Source organism: Nansenia antarctica (genome assembly GCF_963989245.1).
Source record: "Nansenia antarctica genome assembly, chromosome: 4".
NCBI lineage: Eukaryota > Metazoa > Chordata > Actinopteri > Argentiniformes > Microstomatidae > Nansenia > Nansenia antarctica.
Window position 1 is genome coordinate 63,393,317 of NC_137689.1, and position 20,533 is coordinate 63,413,849.

The window sequence follows — 20,533 nt, forward strand, 5'->3', positions numbered from 1 at the left end:
GCTGACTCCCAGATCCAGGATCGGGGGGGGGGGGGGGGGGGGGGGCTCTGAAAATATTTAGTGTTGCCTTGGCGTTAGAGTGGCACCAGGGACAGAGGAGAGGTCCAGGTTTCCTATACAGAAGGCTACCGCATTCATAATATTTTCCACTGAGGGCTCTGGTGTTCATGGTCGACTTTTGATGGACTCTGACCCCTCCCTGACCGTAACCGCTGGCCGTGTTCCTGTAGCGGTTAGGAGATATCCACGACCAGGCTGTACATGATCCCTTAGAGCTTATCTGAGGTCAGCTTTGTTTTCCTACTAACTAATGGTTGAGGTCAAGACATGAGGAGGGGAAACTGACACTACAACTCCACTTTGAGGATTGTTAAAACTTCCCCCCTGTTATCCTACTTCGGCACAACACAGATGGCCTAAAAACTGAATTAATGATAGGTTATAGACTCTATACTATAGAGCACCAAGTTCATAGACCCACTTCCCCAGTAGTAGGCAACTACATTTTTTCATGTTTGTCTAGGAAATAAGAGGAACATTCTGAATGATACAATCGGGCTGATGTTGGGTTGTGTGGCTTTTTTTCTCTCTCTCTCCTCCCCCCCTTCCTCCTTCCCTCTCTCTCTCACCACAGCTCTGAGGGACTGAATTGGTGCTGTGCTGTACATTGGGTGGCCTTGCAGAGGAGACGTCACTGTGAGGTTGTTATAAAGAGCCGAGATGAATTAGAGCCCTGCTTCCAGCTCACTGCCAGAGGAAATCACAGCGTTTAAAGTTGGGGAGTCAGCAGAAATTCCAGGGACTTTAGTCATCCAACAACACAGCTCGTTGGAAAACTCTCTCTCGTCCAACGTCAAGAACAAGCTTGGCACTGAGCAGCGGAGGGTGCGGGTTGTCAATCACGCAGAGTAAAATGAGAGCCTTGTGTAAGAGGGCAGAGGTGTGAGGAGTCGAACACTACAGTGACTGACACACAAGTGTAAGAGAGCTCCTAAAACGCCCTTTTCATGTAAGAACCGCAGAGGACAGGGGATATTATATTATACTCGTATGTAAAGGCTTAGTTACGCCAGAGAATAACCAAGCTAGTCATACCATGGAGAAGTAGGGCAGAGAACAGGGGGCCGAGTTGGACGTTTTCACTTGGACGTTTGTGTTGAATCCATTTGAGAACACAACCTCATCAATGAACACCACAAGGGAGATATGACAGAGGATGGATCCTCCACAGACATTCCCCTAAACTGAGGGACTCCACTCCCACGCTGGCTCAAGCAGCACGAGGAAAAGTCCTCTCTTTCTCCTCCATCTCTCCCTCCATCCCTCCATCTCTCTCCACCTGGGTCAGATTATCTCATGGTGACGTGATGCTGAGATCCCATCTCCTCCCCAGCCCCCCGGGGATTAGAGGAGGGTCTCATCTCCTCCAATAACCTCAGTCATCGTCACCGTGGTGGCTTTATCCTCAGGGCCAATTAGGGAATTTAGTTAACTTGATCAATTAATTAATGACCGTGTTTCTACAAAGCTAGAAGGGAAATTCACTGCACTGCAGAGAAAATCCATGTGATCAAACGAATCCATGAACCTAACTGATTGGTCAAAGAAAAGGCGCCAGTCAGACTTTTTAGGCTTCGAGCCAAATGTTCCACAAATATCTCACAAACCCTCCGACTGTCATAACTGATTTAGATAACTATCTTAATGTACTGCATAGGAGTTTCACGGTGCATAGGCCAACATATCTACTCTTCCCCTCTCTCCCCCTCTCCTAAAGGGATCGAGTGCCGATACATCAACAGGGCAGCAGCCACCTTGTATCAGTTTCACTGCTCTCTCTCCACCCCTGTCACCGGCTAGTAATTACCTTTAACTAGAGAACAAAGACACAATTAATGCTGGCCGTACTCTGCAGCCCTGCATACTGGCACTGGACGACTCCCTATGGGCATCGGGACGTGTACTTTGATATGAAAAACCCTCGATCATAGAGAAGCCAAATCAAATAAGTAGAATATAAACATACAAAGCTATGGCTTATGCCAAAATTGCAGCTTGAGGAAAACAACGAAGGTCTAACAATGCCAAAATAGAATAATGTATTACTAGAGGGTGTAAAGTAAGACATCACGGGCGTGCCAAAAATGGAAGGGCTGTGATTTGGAAAGTGAAAAGAGGATAAAGTCCTGCTGCTCTTGAGAAAGGAGAGAAACTTCTGGTCTGGGTCAGGGGGGGGGGTTAACGGCTGGCTTTGAAGATTCCCCACACCGGCTAGGTTAACACTGGATTAGCAGACTGAACTCTGGCTAACTCCTCTGCTACGTCCAGTCTCACTATCTTACGCTTCGCTTCACATGGATGGAGAGGGGGGGGGGGGGGGGGTTGTGAGGGGGAGAGAAGGAAAGATGGGGGAGGGAGGGGGAGTGCAGGAGAGTTGATGATGGGGGCTGTAAAAGGAAAAAAGAAAAAGACAAACCTGTCTTTTTTAACTTTAGCTGTTCTGTCAGTCCTCTCTTGGCCTGGCATACAACCCAGCTCCTCAGTAAACTACACCATGTGATGTGACCCAGGTTGTTAGTGACATCACCCGTTGTGTACTTGAATACGTTTTGGCTGGTATTAAACAACCCACAGATGGGATCCGCCCTACCATGACAGATGTGTGTTTATTATGTCTTAATCTAATTTGATCATTAAATTAGAGGGCACTTCTTCTGCCACGGCCAGCATGGTTGGTTTACTCTACACAGAGCCAGGGTTGGTTTACTCTACACAGAGCCAAGGTTGGTTTAATCTACTCAGAGCCAAGGTTGGTTTAATCTACACGGAACCAGGAGGCCCCACATCAATCACTCTGACTTGTTGTTATTATTTCATCGCTCCTACTGCACCGGGGTTGGCCAGCTTGCAGGGGAAACACTGGAAAATTAACGTTACGGTTTTGCTTCAGATATATATATATAAAAAAGAGTTGTATAAACAAGAACTTGTTTCTGTAGTTAGTAAAGAGGAACCGTTATGTATAACCACAGTTGATGTATATCAGGATATCGCCACGGCTTGCACACACACACAAAGGCCCACCCATATGTCCCTTTAATGTAAATAACACCTTCAGAAGAAAGGCTGGATGAAATGGTGCATTTAGGACACAATGTATGCATGATCATCCCTGTTAAAGGGGGGGTAGAGCGCAGCTCAAGGCTGAATGACTAACTAGGCCTACCAACACATTCACATTCTAACAAACCAGCTCCTCTTCAGAGAAGGAATGCTCTTTTGTTAGGACTCAAAGACAATAGGCCAGTAGGTTCAAGGGGGGAAGGCGTTATTAGCAAGTGAATCAATTACCATGTAAATGGCCCTGTTGACCGCCCCCTCCCCCTCCTCCTCCAACACCTATTGATAGGATGAGAGTAAGCAGAAGAAGAGGTAGACCCTCCTGTGGAGTACTGACCCCCCCCCCCCCACACACACACACACACACACACACACACACACACACACACACCACTATCCCTTGCACCCCCTCCTCCCACCCCCTCACTCCCTCAGGCAGTCCAGCCCCTGCCCTGGCCCCATCCAGATCAACAGGCTGCCAGTTCTATTTATAAACCCCAACGTCTGTATGGGAGACAGTCTACCAGCCTGAAGGAGCAGGAGCCTGGAAGTCAAGAAGACAGGGAAATTGTAAAACCGACCGGACCATTATAAGTGGAAAGAGGGGGGGGGGGGGGGGTACTTGGGCTTGATTTGTCATTAAAATTCCACTGAAATTGAAAGCAATTCCATAGGAGTTGTATAATGTACAACCATTTTTCCTATAGGACCAAGAAACCATTTCCCCCCCTTAACTGACCCATTCACTCCCAGAGGTATAGTGGGTCCACCTAGCCAGTCCTGATGGAGTCTGTTTGGCCTATATCCGTCTTATCATAAAAAATAAAAAAAAACATTGGATCAGAATCCAATGGAAAGTTCTTGTAGAATCAACGGGTATGTGTCCCAACCCATCTATGACAACAACACTATTCCATCTTGTCCTAGGCACTCATTAAGGCGGAACGAGAGCAACTAGATAAAGTTGGGAGAGGTGAGAGACCCCCCCCCCCCCCCCCCCCGACACACACACACACACACACACACACACACACACCAACACCAAATGGCATGTAGCAGCACCTAGCAGAAGCCCAGAGCTGAAAACAGGAAATCTCCACATCTGCCCCACGCCCCCACCCCCACCCCCCCCGCGGCGACGTAAATGAGGTCACTTTCAAATATGCGTCTGATTAACACCTCCCTACCCCATAGTGCTCATTGTTATGGCTTCACTCTTCTACGACATTATAGGATTATTTAATAGTGGGAGATGGGCATATGCCCGTCTTCCCAATTATTAAAACGTAATGACATATAAATTGATAGAGTGGAAAAGATCAATTGTAACCCAGGCACTAATGTAATTCTCCAGCATGTAAAACGCCCCAGTCCCAGTCTATGCGATCTGTTGGCTTAAGACTGATGCTGAGGGTTTTATGACTTAATAACTTAATATATTTAGCCAGCTCCAACAACTATGTGCTTTTTGAAACAAATGAAATAACTCAATGGAAAAGACAAGACACCGACCATTGAAGTGCCACACACACACACACACACACACACACACACACACACACACACACACACTCTAAATTATCCGTGCCAACATATTCATCCCTGGAGTGAAGTTTAGGTGAATATAACCTTTAGAACTTTTTGAAACTTTAACCAAATTGTTGATGCGCATCGTCAACTTGGGTCAACACAATGCGCTCGGAGTCAAATGCGAAAAGGACACTTACCTGCGCATCGCAGATCTGGAGCTAAAACGACCGCCAGAAGAAAACTTTTCAACAGATTGATAAAAACTCCTCTCTGTATCCTTGCCATGGCTCCACAAAGTGGACTCGAGCAATTATATGAAACCTCACCTACAAAAGTCGCATCCGATATGCAATTCAGGTATTGGAATTAATATCTAGAGATTAATTCTGCAGTAAAAAAAAAAAAAAAAAAAAAAAAAAAACACTCAGTCCACAAAAACTCAGACCGCAAGTCACCAATCAAGTGGTTGAAATTCAGGTGTGATAAATTCAGGTGTGCGATAAATTCCTCCTGCGTATGGTTGGATGGACAAATAACGGCTTGTTTCATCCCCGTCCCGTGCACCGTCGAGGAGACGTCTGGAGTCTCTGTGGTCCGAGGTGTCCTAGAGTAGGGAACAGTTCTCCATACATGACGTAGCAGCATGGAACTTCTCCCCGATGAGGCAAAGTTGGGAATGTGGAGTTTTCTTTGCCGCGAGTGATGCGACATCTAGGGGCCAAATATGTTCAGAACTACCAAAGGGTAGAGCTGCAGAGATCCCCCCCCCCCCTGCACAGAAAGCCCCGTAAATAGTTTGAATGGACTTTTTAATATGTGTCTCACTCTTTCGTCCACCCACACTGTTAAACTTAAATGTTAAAGACCACAAGTAACTATTTCCCAATTTATTAGATTAATAATCATTCAAATCGATAGTACAGTTAGCAGCAACACAAAAGGCACATAATTTACTGCATATTGAGTGTTGTATGAATTAACTGGCATGTAGGCTGGTGGTACAAAACTGCTAACAGTTTGTAATTAATTCATAGACTTATGATAACAGGTTTCAAAATGAAGTGGAGATCGATGTCCATCACAATAGTGCAAATATTTCATTTTCTACTGAAGCTAACAATCTGTGATCTTACAAATATATGAAATTGCATTGAATGATTATAACTTTCAAGTTTATGTTACAATCATGATTTGATGATTTAATGGTGAAATGTAAAGAACTGATTTTAAAATCTGATGAACTGAAGTTAAATCATTATGCAAATAATATTGAACATATAAAACACTTTATATAAAATGCTTCATATATAAAGATGGTTAACAAAAGAAATATGAAACATATCACAGTTATCAACTAACTCTTAGAAAATAAATAAATATATACCAGTGATTAAGTTGTGGTAACAATGCACAATAGTGAGATGAAAGAGAAAAACAAAACCTGGCAAGGTTTAAAATCAGTGTTCCCTTGAAATAAAATATTCAGTACTCAGTAGTATAGTATACAAATGTACATTTCACATAATGACAACATGTGGAGTGATTTTTGGTGCACAATCTCTACCCTTTGGTCAAATGAGGGAAAATCAACATTACACAGAAGAAATTTGGTATGTATCAGTATTATGAAGAAAGGAAAACATTTCACATAACAGTGATTATAAAAGTCATTGAAGATACAAAATTCTATCACTCTAGGTTTTAAATATGTATTGTAGACTAGTTAAGACCTGCAACCGTCATTCAAGGCAGACAGTATTGAATTGCTCAAAAACCCGTGAATGTCAAGCAAACGGAATCCAAGATGGCCGACAAGGCCTGTAATTTACATTCAGACTTGAGGGAGAATAACAGACCGTAACTGTTGTAAAGGAACGTGAACAACTGAGAAAACGATAACCATAAGCCTCTAGCAGAAATGAGTAGCCTCGTCTTCCCAGATGTGTCTGTACGACAGCAAACTCTAATGTCAATAACAATAGAAGTTGGCTAAAGGACACAAGGTGAACACAATGGTAGAAAATAATACAAGTAAAATGAAACAAAACCAAAAAGCTGCAAGGAGGATCATCTGGGTGTATTGACATGGCTCCTCATGCTGGCTGTCATCCACCCATCAACTCCTCTGGTCCGTTAGTTAGTTTATGGATGAGAAGCACCTGCCTGAGCCTCCACGGACGCTCCCGCTCTCCGCCTGGATGTTCCGCAGGTGGATCCTGAGTTTACGTGTCCGCTGTCTGTCAGTCTGTCAGTCTGTCGACTCCGAGAATTCCGGTTCTGGTGTGTCCGTGCTTGGGAATGTGGGAATCATTTGAGGATCTCCAGAGCCGCCTCTCTGATGCAGGAAGCTGCACTCTGGATGTCCTCCTGTGTCTGCTCCACCGTCACCACCACACGGATACTAAGGGAGACGAGGAGGAGGAGACGTCAGGGCATGGACACACACCAGAGGAGGCTGGTGGAGGTAGAGATCAATTCCAGTCTATGCATTTACAATGAGCCTGTCCTCCGATTTCTGCCTCCACCAGCCTCCACTGACCGACTGACCATAAGAAGATCATAAACAGAAAATATACAACAGATATTATTGTACCGTCTGGCTTTTTGTTTTAGGGAAGGTTTCCATGATACAGAACCTAGTCCAGGACATAATCACTCTTGCGTTGGAGAATATCCATTGAAGATGCCTTTTCGTCTAGGGTTTGGCCACATGTCTGTGTCCAAGACTAGGTGTCATCTGTGTCCTGGACTAGGTGTCATCTGTGTCCTGGACTAGGTGTCATCTGTGCCCTGGACTAGGTGTCATCTGTGCCCTGGACTAGGTGTCATCTGTGTCCTGGACTACGTTTCATCTGTGCCCTGGACTAGGTGTCATCTGTGCCCTGGACTAGGTGTCATCTGTGCCCTGGACTACCTTTCATCTGTGCCCTGGACTAGGTGTCATCTGTGCCCTGGACTACGTTTCATCTGTGCCCTGGACTAGGTGTCATCTGTGCCCTGGACTAGGTGTCGTCTGTGCCCTGGACTAGGTGTCATCTGTGTCCTGGACTAGGTTTCATCTGTGTCCTAGACTAGATTTCATCTGTGTCCTGGACTAGGTTTCATCTGTGTCCTAGACTAGGTTTCATGTGTCCTGGAAACCAGCTATTAAAAAGTCCTGCAAAGGGATTGAGTCCTTACGTAGGGGGAGGGAGGAACCTCTCCTCCTTGTCCAGGTAGCGAGCGATGGTGAGGGCCACCCGTCTCTCCAAACACTGACGCACACACACACAGGAGAGAGACACTATTACACTAAACCATGGCATATACAGCTGCTGTCCAAGTGATGCTGTTTGCTGGGAGTCCTTATCATTCGTCATCTATGATGCTGTTTCGTACAGATATGTAATAACGTACGTATTCTAAGATGCTGTTTCATACAGATATGTAATGAGATATGTATTCTAAGAGGCTGTTTCATCCAGATATGTAATAACATATGTATTCTAAGATGCTGTTTCATACAGATATGTAATAACGTACGTATTCTACAATGCTGCGTAGCACCCTGAGGTCCGTCTCCCTTGACCCTGAGCTTTTCTCCAGCTGGAGATGCAGTGCTGGGGCATACTCCTCCCCTATCACCTTCAACCCTGGGGTCCTGAGAGAGAGAGAGAGAGCGAGAGAGGGGGGGGGGGGGGGAGGGGGGGGGGCACAGAGACACAGAGAGAACATCTGAGTGAGATTTATAAATAAATAAATAATATCTTATTTATCAACACTTCAATGTAGACCTGTTTGGACACCTATTTCAGATTAATGTAGGTTCTCTATGTTCGCAATCACTGAGACGCCCCAGTACCTTGTGTCAGATATGATACTCATTGCATCCCAAACAACACTTGACTGACTGAAGGAATACCAGAGTACTGACTCTGACTACACTGTGATCCACTGGGTCACACTAGTATAGGGGACCATGGTACAGATTGAGTCTGTAGCCTAACCTAGCCTAGCCAGTAGCCACTGGGTCACACTGGTATAGGTCCAGGGGTGGGAAGGGGAGAGAAGGAGGAAGAGGAGGAGAGAGAAGGAGGAAGAGGGAGACAGATAAAGAGAGAAAGACATATAACAGCATGTTAGAAACCAGAGTAATGACTTTGTGTAGCCTATAGGATTTCAAGATCTGTGAAAACAGATGTGTACCCCCAGATGGAGGAGTGAAGTCGTGAGGGTAGTGAAGGAGATGGAGATATCTGGCGGTTAGAGGCCTCATAAACAACCCAAATGTCTGCATCTCGCTTTAACAGCTCCCAGGTTTGTCCTGCAAGTCTTTGCAGTTTGGTTTCCATTTATTGGGTTTCACTCTTTCCCCTACTCCACCATAAAGACTAGTGGTCATGGAGTGGGAACAGCATGGCTTCTAGAACATTCTAGAGAAGACATGGATTCTAGAACATACTGGAGAAAAGGAATCCTTTCACATGTTGAGATTTCACTCCTGGAGGCACAACAACAACTTTGACTGAAAATGTATATTGAATAGTGAATAGACAGACTATGCCGTAGCATTTCGCTGGAGAAGTGGCTCTTATCATTCCATGGATTTTTTCACAGGAAAATAAGTCATTTGGGAACTCAACTTACCCTTGCAAAGCATTGTGGACCTGTTTACACTTCTCCCTCAAGATGGAGAAAATTTCTGAAAAACAAAGAAGAGGGGGGAGAGAGAGAGATAGAGAGAAAGACAGTGAGAGAATGAGAATTGAGCATGTATTTGTCATACTGAGGGCAGTGTGAGCCAGGTTCCAGCTGGTGAACAGTACTTAGTTTACCTTGGCGAGAGTGACTGGGCGAGAGGCGAGGCCTGATCTACACTGCTAAAGTTCACTCAACCTTAACTGCTCCACACACACACAATAATGAAACTCTAGATCTACCTGGGTCTTCCTCCATGATGTTGAGGGCCTCCATAGCAGCAGCAGCCAACATGGGAGGCAGAGAGGCAGAGAAACAGTAGCCCTGGCCAGACAGACGCTGAGACACGCAACAGCAACAACAGCAACAGCAACAGCAACAGCAACAGCAACAGCAACAGCAACAGCAACAGCAACAGCAACAACACTATCAGTCAACCAACACAGCAGGGTATAGTACAGTATGGTACTCAATATTCAAGGTATTAATCAGATACTACAAATCTCCCATAGACAGTAGTGTTACATGGTGGGCTTTCTGTGTGTGTGTGTGTGTGTGTGTGTTACCTGGTGGTCTATGACGAAGGACCTCCCGCAGCAGAAGCCTCCTATGGAAGCCACAGCGTTCTCCATGTTGGCACTGATCAGGTCGATGTCATCAATCTGCCCAGGAAGCAGAGGAGACCATGAGAAGAGGTAAAGCTTTTGAGGAAACTAGGTGTGCGTGTTCAGAGTCGGCAAGCAAAACAGAGTTTCACCAAGAACATAACACAGAAACAATAAAACCAAGTCATCATGAAACCCACAACCGCCCTAAATGAACACTTACGATACACCAACACTCTTTATCTGAACTAAATATGACACTAAAATATAATAACAACAAAAAGTCCATCCACTGTTGAGAATACTCAAGCAAAGAGATCACTTGCAGACGCATGCACACCCACCACCATATTCACAAACTGATTTGTCAGTGCATCCCGATAATGTGTCCTGTTACACACACACCCCCCCCCCCCCCCCCGGCCGCACTCTTCTACCAGACACTAGGGCTGCAACTAACGATTCTTTTGGTAGTCGACTAATCTGTCGATTATTTTTTCGATTAGTCGTGTGGCTTTTCGCTGCGCGTAAATGGCGACGCAGAAGCATGAATCCGGCTTAACTAGCTATCTAACCTAACGTTACGCCAAGCTACAGCTGCTCACAGAGCTAGTTGATTGGCTAGCTAGCATTGCTGGCTAGACTACAGACAGCTCACGTTAGTAGGCTACGCTTGGCGCTGTTTATCTTACAGACAGCTCGCTGGTGGACTCAACATAATTGAAATAGCATTCACTTATCAAGCATCATTCATGATCATCCACCATGACTACCTGGTATTTTAATAGCGACCACCCCTCACTTCATTTCATCTCGCGTTCTCCTGGCTTCAACAAGGAAAACCCCTGCTACGTAACGTTACATACAAGCGCCTCTGTCTGTCACACGCGTGCCACAGGGCAAATAAATTAATAGCACAAACGCTCATAGCATGTACAGCCCTGTCCATGAGAAGTTGTTTTCCAACATGTAACAGTAAAGCTAACATAAACATTACGACCCTAACAATATAGCTAAAACTTACCCAGCTGATTCTTGCATGGCCCCCGTTTTTTTTATACGATGCGTCGACACTAAAATTCCACGTCGACGAGTTTTTATGATCGACGTCGTCGATTATGTCGACTAATCGTTGCAGCCCTACCAGACACACACACCCGCACCGACGTGCGCACGCACACACAACTCACGTTGACCCCAAAGTGTTCCGTGACCCCTCGTCCATGTTCCCCCAGCACCCCAAAGGACATGCTTTCCTCCAGGAAGATACGGACCTTGTACTGGTACTTCAGCTTCACCTGGAGGGAGACAGGAAGCCAGGCATCAACTACCACAACACTACAGCGGCAGGCTGGGCCGCCTTTTGTCGCTTAAATTTTTATTGATTTGTCACAAATTTAAGACAGGAAACATAAAATAATATAGCACAACATAGACCAAACAAACAAAGAGAACAAACGGTTGTGGGAAGGTACTTAGACATGCCTACCTATTTTCTTATTCAGTTATTCATATACATTAAAGAATCACCGAGGGAGGGAGTGATGTATTTTCATTTTCATTTTTAGAAATGTCAAGTATAGAAAGTGAAGGTGGAATAAATGGTTGCTGTGTACACTGATGTGGAACAAAATAGATGAGGTCATCCCACCCTTGTGTTTCGTGAGCGAAAACCTCAAGACCTCTATGTAACAGAGGAATTTTCCTTCCCTGGAAGTGGAAGCCTAGCCAACTATTTAACTAAACTAAACTAAAAAACACTTTACTTAGAGCATACAGTTAATTACAGTTAATAATGTGTGCATAGAACATGAGAAGACTAGTTTTTGTATTAAAATGACAGAACATAAAGACCCATCTCTTTAGGCTACACATGGGCTCCTCTTCAGAGCTCTCCACCCCCAACACCTTACATTTCACCTTACAATAATAATAATAATAATAATAATAATAATAATAATATCATCTTAGTACAGCACTATGACTGACGATGGCACTTGTAGTTACTGTAGGTTTTACTTACCTATAATTGATTTGTACGTACTGTAAGTCACTTTGGATAAAAGCGTCTGCTAAATGACTGAAATGGAATGTGTCATGGTTAACACAAATTAATGTCCACTTCTCCCATTTTAAATGTTTCCACTATGAATATTTCCTGGACAATATCAAACCCCTGATCCTGTTTTGGTGGATCTTCCCGTATACCAGTTTCTTGTGACAGGCTTCTCGCTGGCTGCAAGTCATATTTTGGTCAGATGTCTACCCCTTCCCAACAGCCATCTCATTTCTACCCTTTTAAAACAATGTCTACGAGATCTTTGGGAGAGTCTGGAGCAGTGTTGGGTTCGGTTCTGGAGCAGTTTTGGGTTAGGGGTTAGCAGTGTTGTTGGGGGGGTCTCACCAGCTCTGGGAGGGGACAGACGTCTGCAGTGTTGATGTACAGGCCCTCCACTACGATGAACCTCCTGGTCACACGGGCCTTACGAGGGTTCTGGAACACACACACACACACAAGAACCAGGGTGACGATGATTAGTGATGTGTCCTTCCGTGCCGACGCTTCGTAGCGTGTGTCGAGTAACCGAGGCAGATTTTTGTGGTGCGCGTATCGAGGCATGTGTTGATGACGTATGGTAAGAGCGAAGCTTCGCCTGCCTGCCGTTGTTTTTCTATGTACCCCAGCTTCATCTGTGCCCTGTGAAAGGATCTTTTCAAAAGCAGGTGAAATCATCTAAAAAAAAAGAAACCGCCTGAAGCTCAGCACTGTGGAGAAGTTGTTATTTTTAAATAAAAATGAATAAATTAATAAAATGTTGTTGTTCCTAGTAACACAAGCACATTTATTCAATTCAAAGCTTCACACACCAAAGCCACGGTGTCATTATCACTCTGCCTGCTATACATTTATTGTCCACTTGATGGCGCAAATAATAGAGCAAATAAAGCAACACGAAGCTTCGGCCTATGTGTGACGCAATTGGATGGAAAGCTTCAACAGTTCATGAAGCTTCATCTCGCCATCACTAACGATGATGATATGTGGCTTTCAAAATGACCCTGATACTGAACCACTGTCCACAGTGCTGTAGGGTGAAGTTAAGACTAATCTTCCTTCTCCACATCCTTCTCCTCCTTCAGACTGACTTACTTTCACATCCTCCTGCTCCTGCTCCTTCAGCAGTCTCTCCAGGTCTTCCATGTCGTTGTGTTTGAAGTACTTTATGAAGCTGCGTGAGGCCTGGAGGCCCTTCTGGATGGAGAAACATGCCGCCTCATCTCTGGGGACACCATAGATGACAAACACCAGTTTCTATTCAAGTAGCACGCTTTCTGTACAACTTGAGATTGTAGTAAGACATGATATGGGCTTATGACCATTGTTCATTGTATCATCATCATTATACCTGTTAGCATTAATAAAGCTTTAACCAAGTTGGCATATATGTTAATATATATTCTTCTATATATATAAATATAATATATATATTTAACTATATTATATCATTATAATATATAACTATATAATTCAATAAAGACAGATGAGAGAAGCACTTACACAAACACTATGTCTCCCCTCTTGGAGTAGGCAGGTATGGCACTAGCTATGGTTGCAAAGCCGTAGGAGTAGATTATGGCCTCCTCCGTCCTCATGAACTTGGCCAGGCGCTCCTCTAACTCCAGGTGTACATCTAGGGTGGTGAGAAACACAGGTTCACAGAGTTACTGACACAAAGCAATGTTACAGCACCAAGGGAGGCTGGTGGCGGTACGATGGGCTCGGAGGATGGGCTCATTGTTTTTTGTTTTTTTAACCTTTATTTAACCAGATAGGTCAGTTGAGAACCAATTCTCATTTGCAATGACGATCTGGCCAATTGGCAGAACAGAGGCAAGTCTGTACACAAAACACAACATAGTATATACGATATAAAACACAACACAATATATACAATATAAAACATGAGTGCAATACACAAGTATGTAATGTAATGTATGGAATGGAATGAGGAATTAATTCCTTGTTCCGTTCAACCTCCACTAGCTTCTGCTGTACAGGACAGTTACAGGACAAAGTGGAATAATAAATCAACATTCATAAATAAGTTAATTACATACTGTAGCCTATATTGGGAAGAGGGAGGGGGACATAAACAATTGTGAACATCAGAGAGTACAGTATACAGCAGATCTGGGCAAAATATTTAGTTAAATATGTTGGATACAGAACCTGCTTCCTGTAAACAGACTCCAGTGTTTCCTCTAGGTTTGCTGCCTTGGGGGGGGTGGCATGGACCGTGGCATGGACGGTGGGTAAGACCCTGCGACATACCAGCGTCATATCCAGGGGGTGTACTAACTTGTACATTAAGCCGCCTCACGCTACGGAAACAGGAGATAGGCTCCTGCCCTATGGGCCATTAGGCTCCAGAACCATCGGTTCTCAAGGCTACTTACTTATGTGGTCTTGACTACCTGTCCACTTTCTCACCTGGTTCTTGCTCTCTCTCTCTCTCTGGTGCACCATCCTGCTCTCTCTCCTTCTCTCCCTCTCTATCCTCCTCTCTCCCTCTTTTGCTGTCAACCAAAAGGCAAACATAACAACCAGAGTATTTATAATCTAATAAGAGGTATACATTGATCCATATCAATTTATAACATAATTATAATTGAATATTGGATTGCTGTGGGCAATTCAGTCAGATAATGTCATTTTGACTTTACTCTCTCACCTGAAAAAAAATCATGTCCAATAAAAAACAGACATTTCCAATGCTTCAATCCACTGTCCATGTACTGTAAATATGCCATTATGGTATTACCAATACCATGAAGCCCAATTCTAGCAGAATAAGAAAGATAGTATATCTACTTCAAGTAAAATAATAAAGTGCCTCCAGTTAGCTCTTTAGCTGGCATGTGTGCAGCAGAGCAGACTAGCTCATCTCATCACCTCTGAGCTAGCTAGTTAGCTTGCTAGTTCTTTGACACCAGGGCTGCCAAGTTTCACCAAAAGTTTGGAGTGAGATTTTGTGACCCAAAACCGCGGCCCCTCTCTCCCACCCAATTATTTGTGCTAGTTTCCTGCAATTTGACATACTTAACCACAACATTCACACCTCCCACCCTAACCTAAGTATAACAACCATGTCACCGTTGGTGATGAGGGTGTTGGCCACTTCTCTTAAAAATACATACATCGCGTGTATGTGAGTCGAAGGAATTGCCGCTCACAGAGAAGTTTATTTCGTGCAAAAGACCTTGTGATATTAATAAACAATTTGCAGTTTGAAAGTACCAGTAGGCTACCAGATACGATGTTGTATGCACATACTGGCTACGTTCTTACATGCAGCTCGCGTGAACACAGATTCTTCCATCAGCGCCTCCCGCTTCGATTGCAGACTCAAGTTAACGCACGTGCAGAAAAATGCACGTTTCCAGTCAGATGGATTTTATTTTTTTTAACCCCAAATATATATATATTTTTAACCCAAATCAACATAACAGGGGGTAATTTCCGTATGACCTTTTCTCTTATCTTTTTGACTCCAAGACCCAAGATAATGAATGTGATATGATGTTCAAAATTGGTGAAGTGTCCCTTAACCACAACATTCACACCTCCCACCCTAACCTAAGTATAACGACGATGTCACCGTTGGTGATGAGGGTGTTGACCACTTCTCTTAAAAATACATAAATCGCGTGTATGTGAGTCGAAGGAATTGCCGCTCACAGAGAAGTTTATTTCATGCAAAAAACCTTGATATTAATAAACCGTGATATTAATAAACAACTTGCGGTTTGAAAGTACCAGTAGGCTACCAGATACGATGTTGTATGCACATTTTTTATTTGATTTGATTTATTGACAAAAAAAAATCAATACATCGGCCAAGCAATGATCCTACTTGTGTCAGGGATAGAGCGATAACGTCTGTGATTGTTCGTCGCTGTCCCTGGTGTTAGAGACTTGCTACGTTCTTGCAGCTCGTGTGAACACAGGTTCTTCCATCAGCGCTCGCCTCCCGCTTCGACTGCAGACTCAAGTTAACGCGCGTGCAGAAAGATGCCACGAGACTCTTGTCCGGTAGCTTTCTTTCAAGGAATTTCAAAAATAAAAGTCCCGTAAAACAATTGTTATTTCTCGCCGTGAGAAATAGAGGTGCCGCGTGAGAACTGGTTGAAATGCGTGAGTCTCACGGCCAAAGCGTGTGTCCAGCGCGACGCGAAGTGTGGAGAGATAGGTTTGGCTATGCGAGACTACTGGCGGACTAACGTTACCAACGAGCCCATGGGCTTGCCACTTGCCAGATTCGGGTTGGGTGCATTTAAAAAAAGCTGATATTTTAGCTTGTCAGATGTTTGGTGTCTACGTCCGTAATAATTCCTCTTTCTTGGGGGGGCGGGGGGTTCCGTTGGGGGGGCGGCCCGCAAGGCAATGGTAGGGGAAACACTGGACTCACCAAAGGTTCCGTAGAAGCCTCTTGGACCACAGGTTCCGACACCGTACTTCTTCAGAGAAGACAGGGCCTTTTCCTGCCAGTCAGAAGAAGAACAGGATATCAATAGGACATAGTTTGCACATATGCATGTATGCATTGCTGCTGGTACTGAAACTGTAACTAGTGGAAGTGGAGAACAAACGTGAACACGTGGTCAAGAAAGAGTTACGGTTGGTCTTGAAATTAAGTCTGATGTTCAGTCTTTCATTTCCAAAGTACAATACATGATTACATACATGACATAAGCAAAGAGCTATGAATCATCATGACTTCGGTTGACAAAGCTATGTAACTAATATCTCTGGCTTTGTACTGAGCCATGGTGTTCATACACGGATTGATGGCAGCTGCTGGACTGAAAAAATCTGGTGTAGTGCTGAGGCACAAATGTGTACATTTCAAGCCTGCAAACTGCGACACTTTAAATAAATGTGCAATAACACTATGTGCAATATGACAACCCTAGTCGTCTATCTGTACAGTATAGTATAGTGGATAGTGTACATAGCCTTTATTTATGTAAACCAGCTCCTTCCCTTCTTGTGTTTTTTTTAAAAGTGTTTTTTTCTTCTTCTTTTTTTCCTTTCCTAGCACCAGGGGAGCCACCCCTCCTAAATTTCGTTGTTTGGTACCTGTACTATAGCAATGACAAATAAAGACCATTCATTCATTCATTCATTCATTCATTTATCAGAAAAAAGGCTCAATCAAACCTCATTTACCTTTAGTAGAGAACTACTAACTGAGTGCATCATGTACTCAAAAGAACACCCACCTTCACCCGTTTGTTGTCGAGAAGACCCAGGAAGTTGAACGAGGCAAAGTTAATGCACTCCTTTCCATTGACAACAATCTTGTAGCTTGGCGGCCTGTACAGAGTAAAAACGCTGCAATTAGTTAAAAAATAACTCAAAATTCTCACTTCATTCTAGAACTCTGAGCGACAGGTGTCTCATTCCTATGTGACACTCGGAGCCTCAACCGACAGAAATTCCACTGCCCTAAAACACCCAAGGCCAATTGTAAACAAACTGTGTCGCCCCTACTCACACAATTCTAAAACACGCTTTTCAGGACCAATAAATACTTGTTCCCTGATCGTTACGGATTAAACATACCGTAGTCATAACAACCATTAGAAAGCTTGAATGTTACATATTGCACAATTAACCTGGCCAAGCCAGTACAGCTCGGCTCGGTTCAGTTTGGCTCTGTAGCGTGAATGACAGTTTAAAGGCATCACGTTGCCTACCCAGTGACGACGTCATAGTTGAGGGAGGGGTGGTCTTTGGACACGGGAGGAACCAGTGGTTCAGGTTGCCATTCTTCTATCAGATCCTCCTTTTCCTGTTCCAGACAAACAGAACACAGTCAGTACAGGATCTCTGCAGAAGACCCGGATCAAACACAACACAGTCAGTACAGGATCTCCACATGTGGGTCACACTGACAGATGTGGGTCACACTGACAGGGTTGGCTGTGCAGTACACACCAGTCCAGAAGGGTTAGACATGCTGGGTCTAGGGGTTAGCCCTGCCGTCTACAGTACGGTCCACACATCCCCCTATAGGAGGGGAATGGAATCCCAAGGCTGTCTTTATGTGACAGGCAGGATTCAAACTAAGGTCTCCTATGTGGAAGACACAAGCGTCTATCATTACACCAAGAGGACATGGTCTGAGGGTGACACTTGATTGTACCTGTCTCAGGCAGGGCTATCTCATCACAAGGGTTAACCCCAACCCGTGATTCCAAAACACCTCTGTTACACCTACTCTCATCTTCTCAGCTGACCCCCCCCCCCCTTTCCTTTTGTTCTTAATAAACACAACATACACCTGTTAGAGTGGAGGGTTCCTTTTACCTTCTCAGTGAGGTCAGAGCGCTCCTGTAGCTTGTAGGTCTTGGAGAAGAGCAGGCTGATGATACACAGAATGAGAATCCCCTCCAAGATGAGGTGGTACGCTGGAGCCTGAGAGACAGAGAGAAGTCTAGTCACTTAGTCTGCTTAACCATCAGTCTCTCTCACACACACCGCGTGGGAGAGGACACAGAGCATTTAAATTACACTTTTTATTTTATTACATTATAATATAATCTAGCTAATGGTTAGACCTCTTAGTTTTTACATTGTGTAGGACCAAACTAAAAACCATGAATCAATAATGAATTGCTGACATGATCTGGAAAGAAATGTCTCTAGAGCAAGGTATCGGGTAAAATCTAGCAAACTTGTGTTTACTAATAGTAATAGCTCATATTCTTGGCCATAAGATATCATGCCTCAGTTCCTGCTCCGTTCAATCACTAGGCTATCTCTATTGATCAATGGTTTTTCAACAAATCCTGACTCACAGACAGGTTGTGTCCTTGTGAACGAGTGAAATAGAAAATAGAAAAAGTTGTTTGCCGAAAGAAAATTATGAAACGAGGCTCTGAAATTGTGTTACAAAACCATCACATTTCATTTCCTGTTTATCTCAAGAAACGCCTTTGCAAAAAAAAAAAATCACTATGATTGGACTGCGCACCCCTGAGACGACAGGCTACCGGCTGGGTTTTCTGTCAATCATGTCTAGAGCTGAACTACACTTTCTGAACTACAGAAGTTTGACTTTGGTAACCCTCTTTCTGAACAGCTTCCATGCTAAACAACTGACACGTCTTATAATAAGGAAAATGAGCTGAATAAATCCATAACGTTGAACTATAAGGTTTTAAATAATTAGAAATTACCTCGTAGAAAGCTTGAACCATCTCCACTAACACCCACTGTTGTCCCGACGCCATCTTGGAAATGTGATCGTCATGGGCTCATCGGTATCGTCTATCCAGATTTCAAAACAGGAAGTATATTAATGTAGATGACGTCAGGCATAGTCATTACGTCATCATCAGTATGACAAGTGACATGAGGTGCAGTAAAAGTGGACGCTCCCTCCTCACCTGTTCAGCAAGAAAATCATATGACTGAAAATTATCACTCTCTTTTAAGATATCGTTGATTAGTGATGACTCATTCCGAGTCTGCTTATTGACTGTCGCCATGATATCTTGAGACCAGAGTTTGATTATGACTCATGATGAGCAGATATTTCAAGTGGTTAAAACTCGGGTATCAGTCGTATATTCCAGCTGTATAGTAATAGAATAATAATACAAACAATAATAATTAATTGCAATAATTGACTGCGCCTTTCAAGAAACCCAAAGTGCTATATAAATACAGTAACAAACCCAGTCTCTTTACATGATTGAAATAATACCATATTGTTATCTTTATATTGAGTGATTTATTATTATTGATTGTAATTAGTACTTATTAGTACTTTATTGGGCCTTATCTATTGTGTTCGTTATTTTCTCTTTTATTCCTATCGTGTATTTACACTACACTGTTGAGAGATTGTTCGCTACAAGCATTCCATTGTACCCATTTACATTTACATTTTTGGCATTAAAGCCTGGTAGGCCCTACACACATAAAGATTGTCTAAATCTTAACAGATGTTTTATCTGAGAGAGACCCCACACATGATGGTGAGCAACGTAGTCGCGTCCTGGACGTCTCTGAAAGGCGTCGTCACGTCTCTGTGCTGGCTGGGATGGGCGTTTTGAAACACTTTATTTCTCCACCACTAGGGGGCACAATAAGACTTGTTATAAAATTGTTTAATAACTGAACGGGCTAATGGAATAGGTCATATAGACATTTCAGACGGACAGCGAGCACCATGATACAAATACATATCCTAATATCAATATGTCATAAACTCAGACTCACTTCAGCAGATAAAGTTGGTGTTGATACTGGTTAGCAGGTCTTGGTGTTGTTTCATAAACCTAGTTGCTACCCCCAGGGGGTCACCCAGGGGGTCAACAGCAATTAAAATCATCTGGCAACATTTATTGGGTGTTACATTTCTTCTATTCACAAGAAAGAACCTATTCTACAAGACAACAGTTGTACTGCAATGTTCCTGTGTTCTGTAAATTATTTGACTATAGTTTAAAGACTAAATCATGTCACTATAGTTCAGGTAGGCCTCTATATGAGGAAGCAAGCATAACTGTCCGAATTTCAAAAGGGA

The 20,533-nt window shown here is 43.6% G+C and overlaps 2 protein-coding genes across 2 annotated transcripts in view; both read right to left on the reverse strand.

Annotated features, from left to right (window-relative positions):
- ror2 (receptor tyrosine kinase-like orphan receptor 2) overlaps positions 1-4,935 on the reverse strand; it is a gene marked incomplete at both ends in the record, with an annotated part of 79,031 nt that extends 74,096 nt beyond the window's left edge. Inside the window, one exon of the mRNA XM_080528619.1 lies at positions 4,842-4,935. Coding sequence (XP_080384745.1) covers positions 4,842-4,935 — 94 coding nt within the window. The remainder of the gene's footprint in view (positions 1-4,841) is intronic.
- Positions 4,936-5,583: 648 nt separating this feature from the next.
- On the reverse strand, positions 5,584-19,232 carry sptlc1 (serine palmitoyltransferase, long chain base subunit 1; the record flags this gene model as incomplete). Its single annotated transcript, XM_080528383.1, has 15 exons — positions 5,584-7,051; positions 7,831-7,904; positions 8,173-8,290; positions 9,277-9,331; positions 9,570-9,666; positions 9,894-9,989; positions 11,123-11,230; positions 12,337-12,426; positions 13,084-13,213; positions 13,492-13,624; positions 16,403-16,475; positions 17,217-17,310; positions 17,694-17,788; positions 18,307-18,414; positions 19,179-19,232. The coding sequence occupies 15 exons, from the start codon at positions 19,230-19,232 to the stop codon at positions 6,958-6,960; spliced, it is 1,419 nt and encodes a 472-aa protein (XP_080384509.1). The 3' UTR covers positions 5,584-6,957.
- Positions 19,233-20,533: the final 1,301 nt, after the last annotated feature.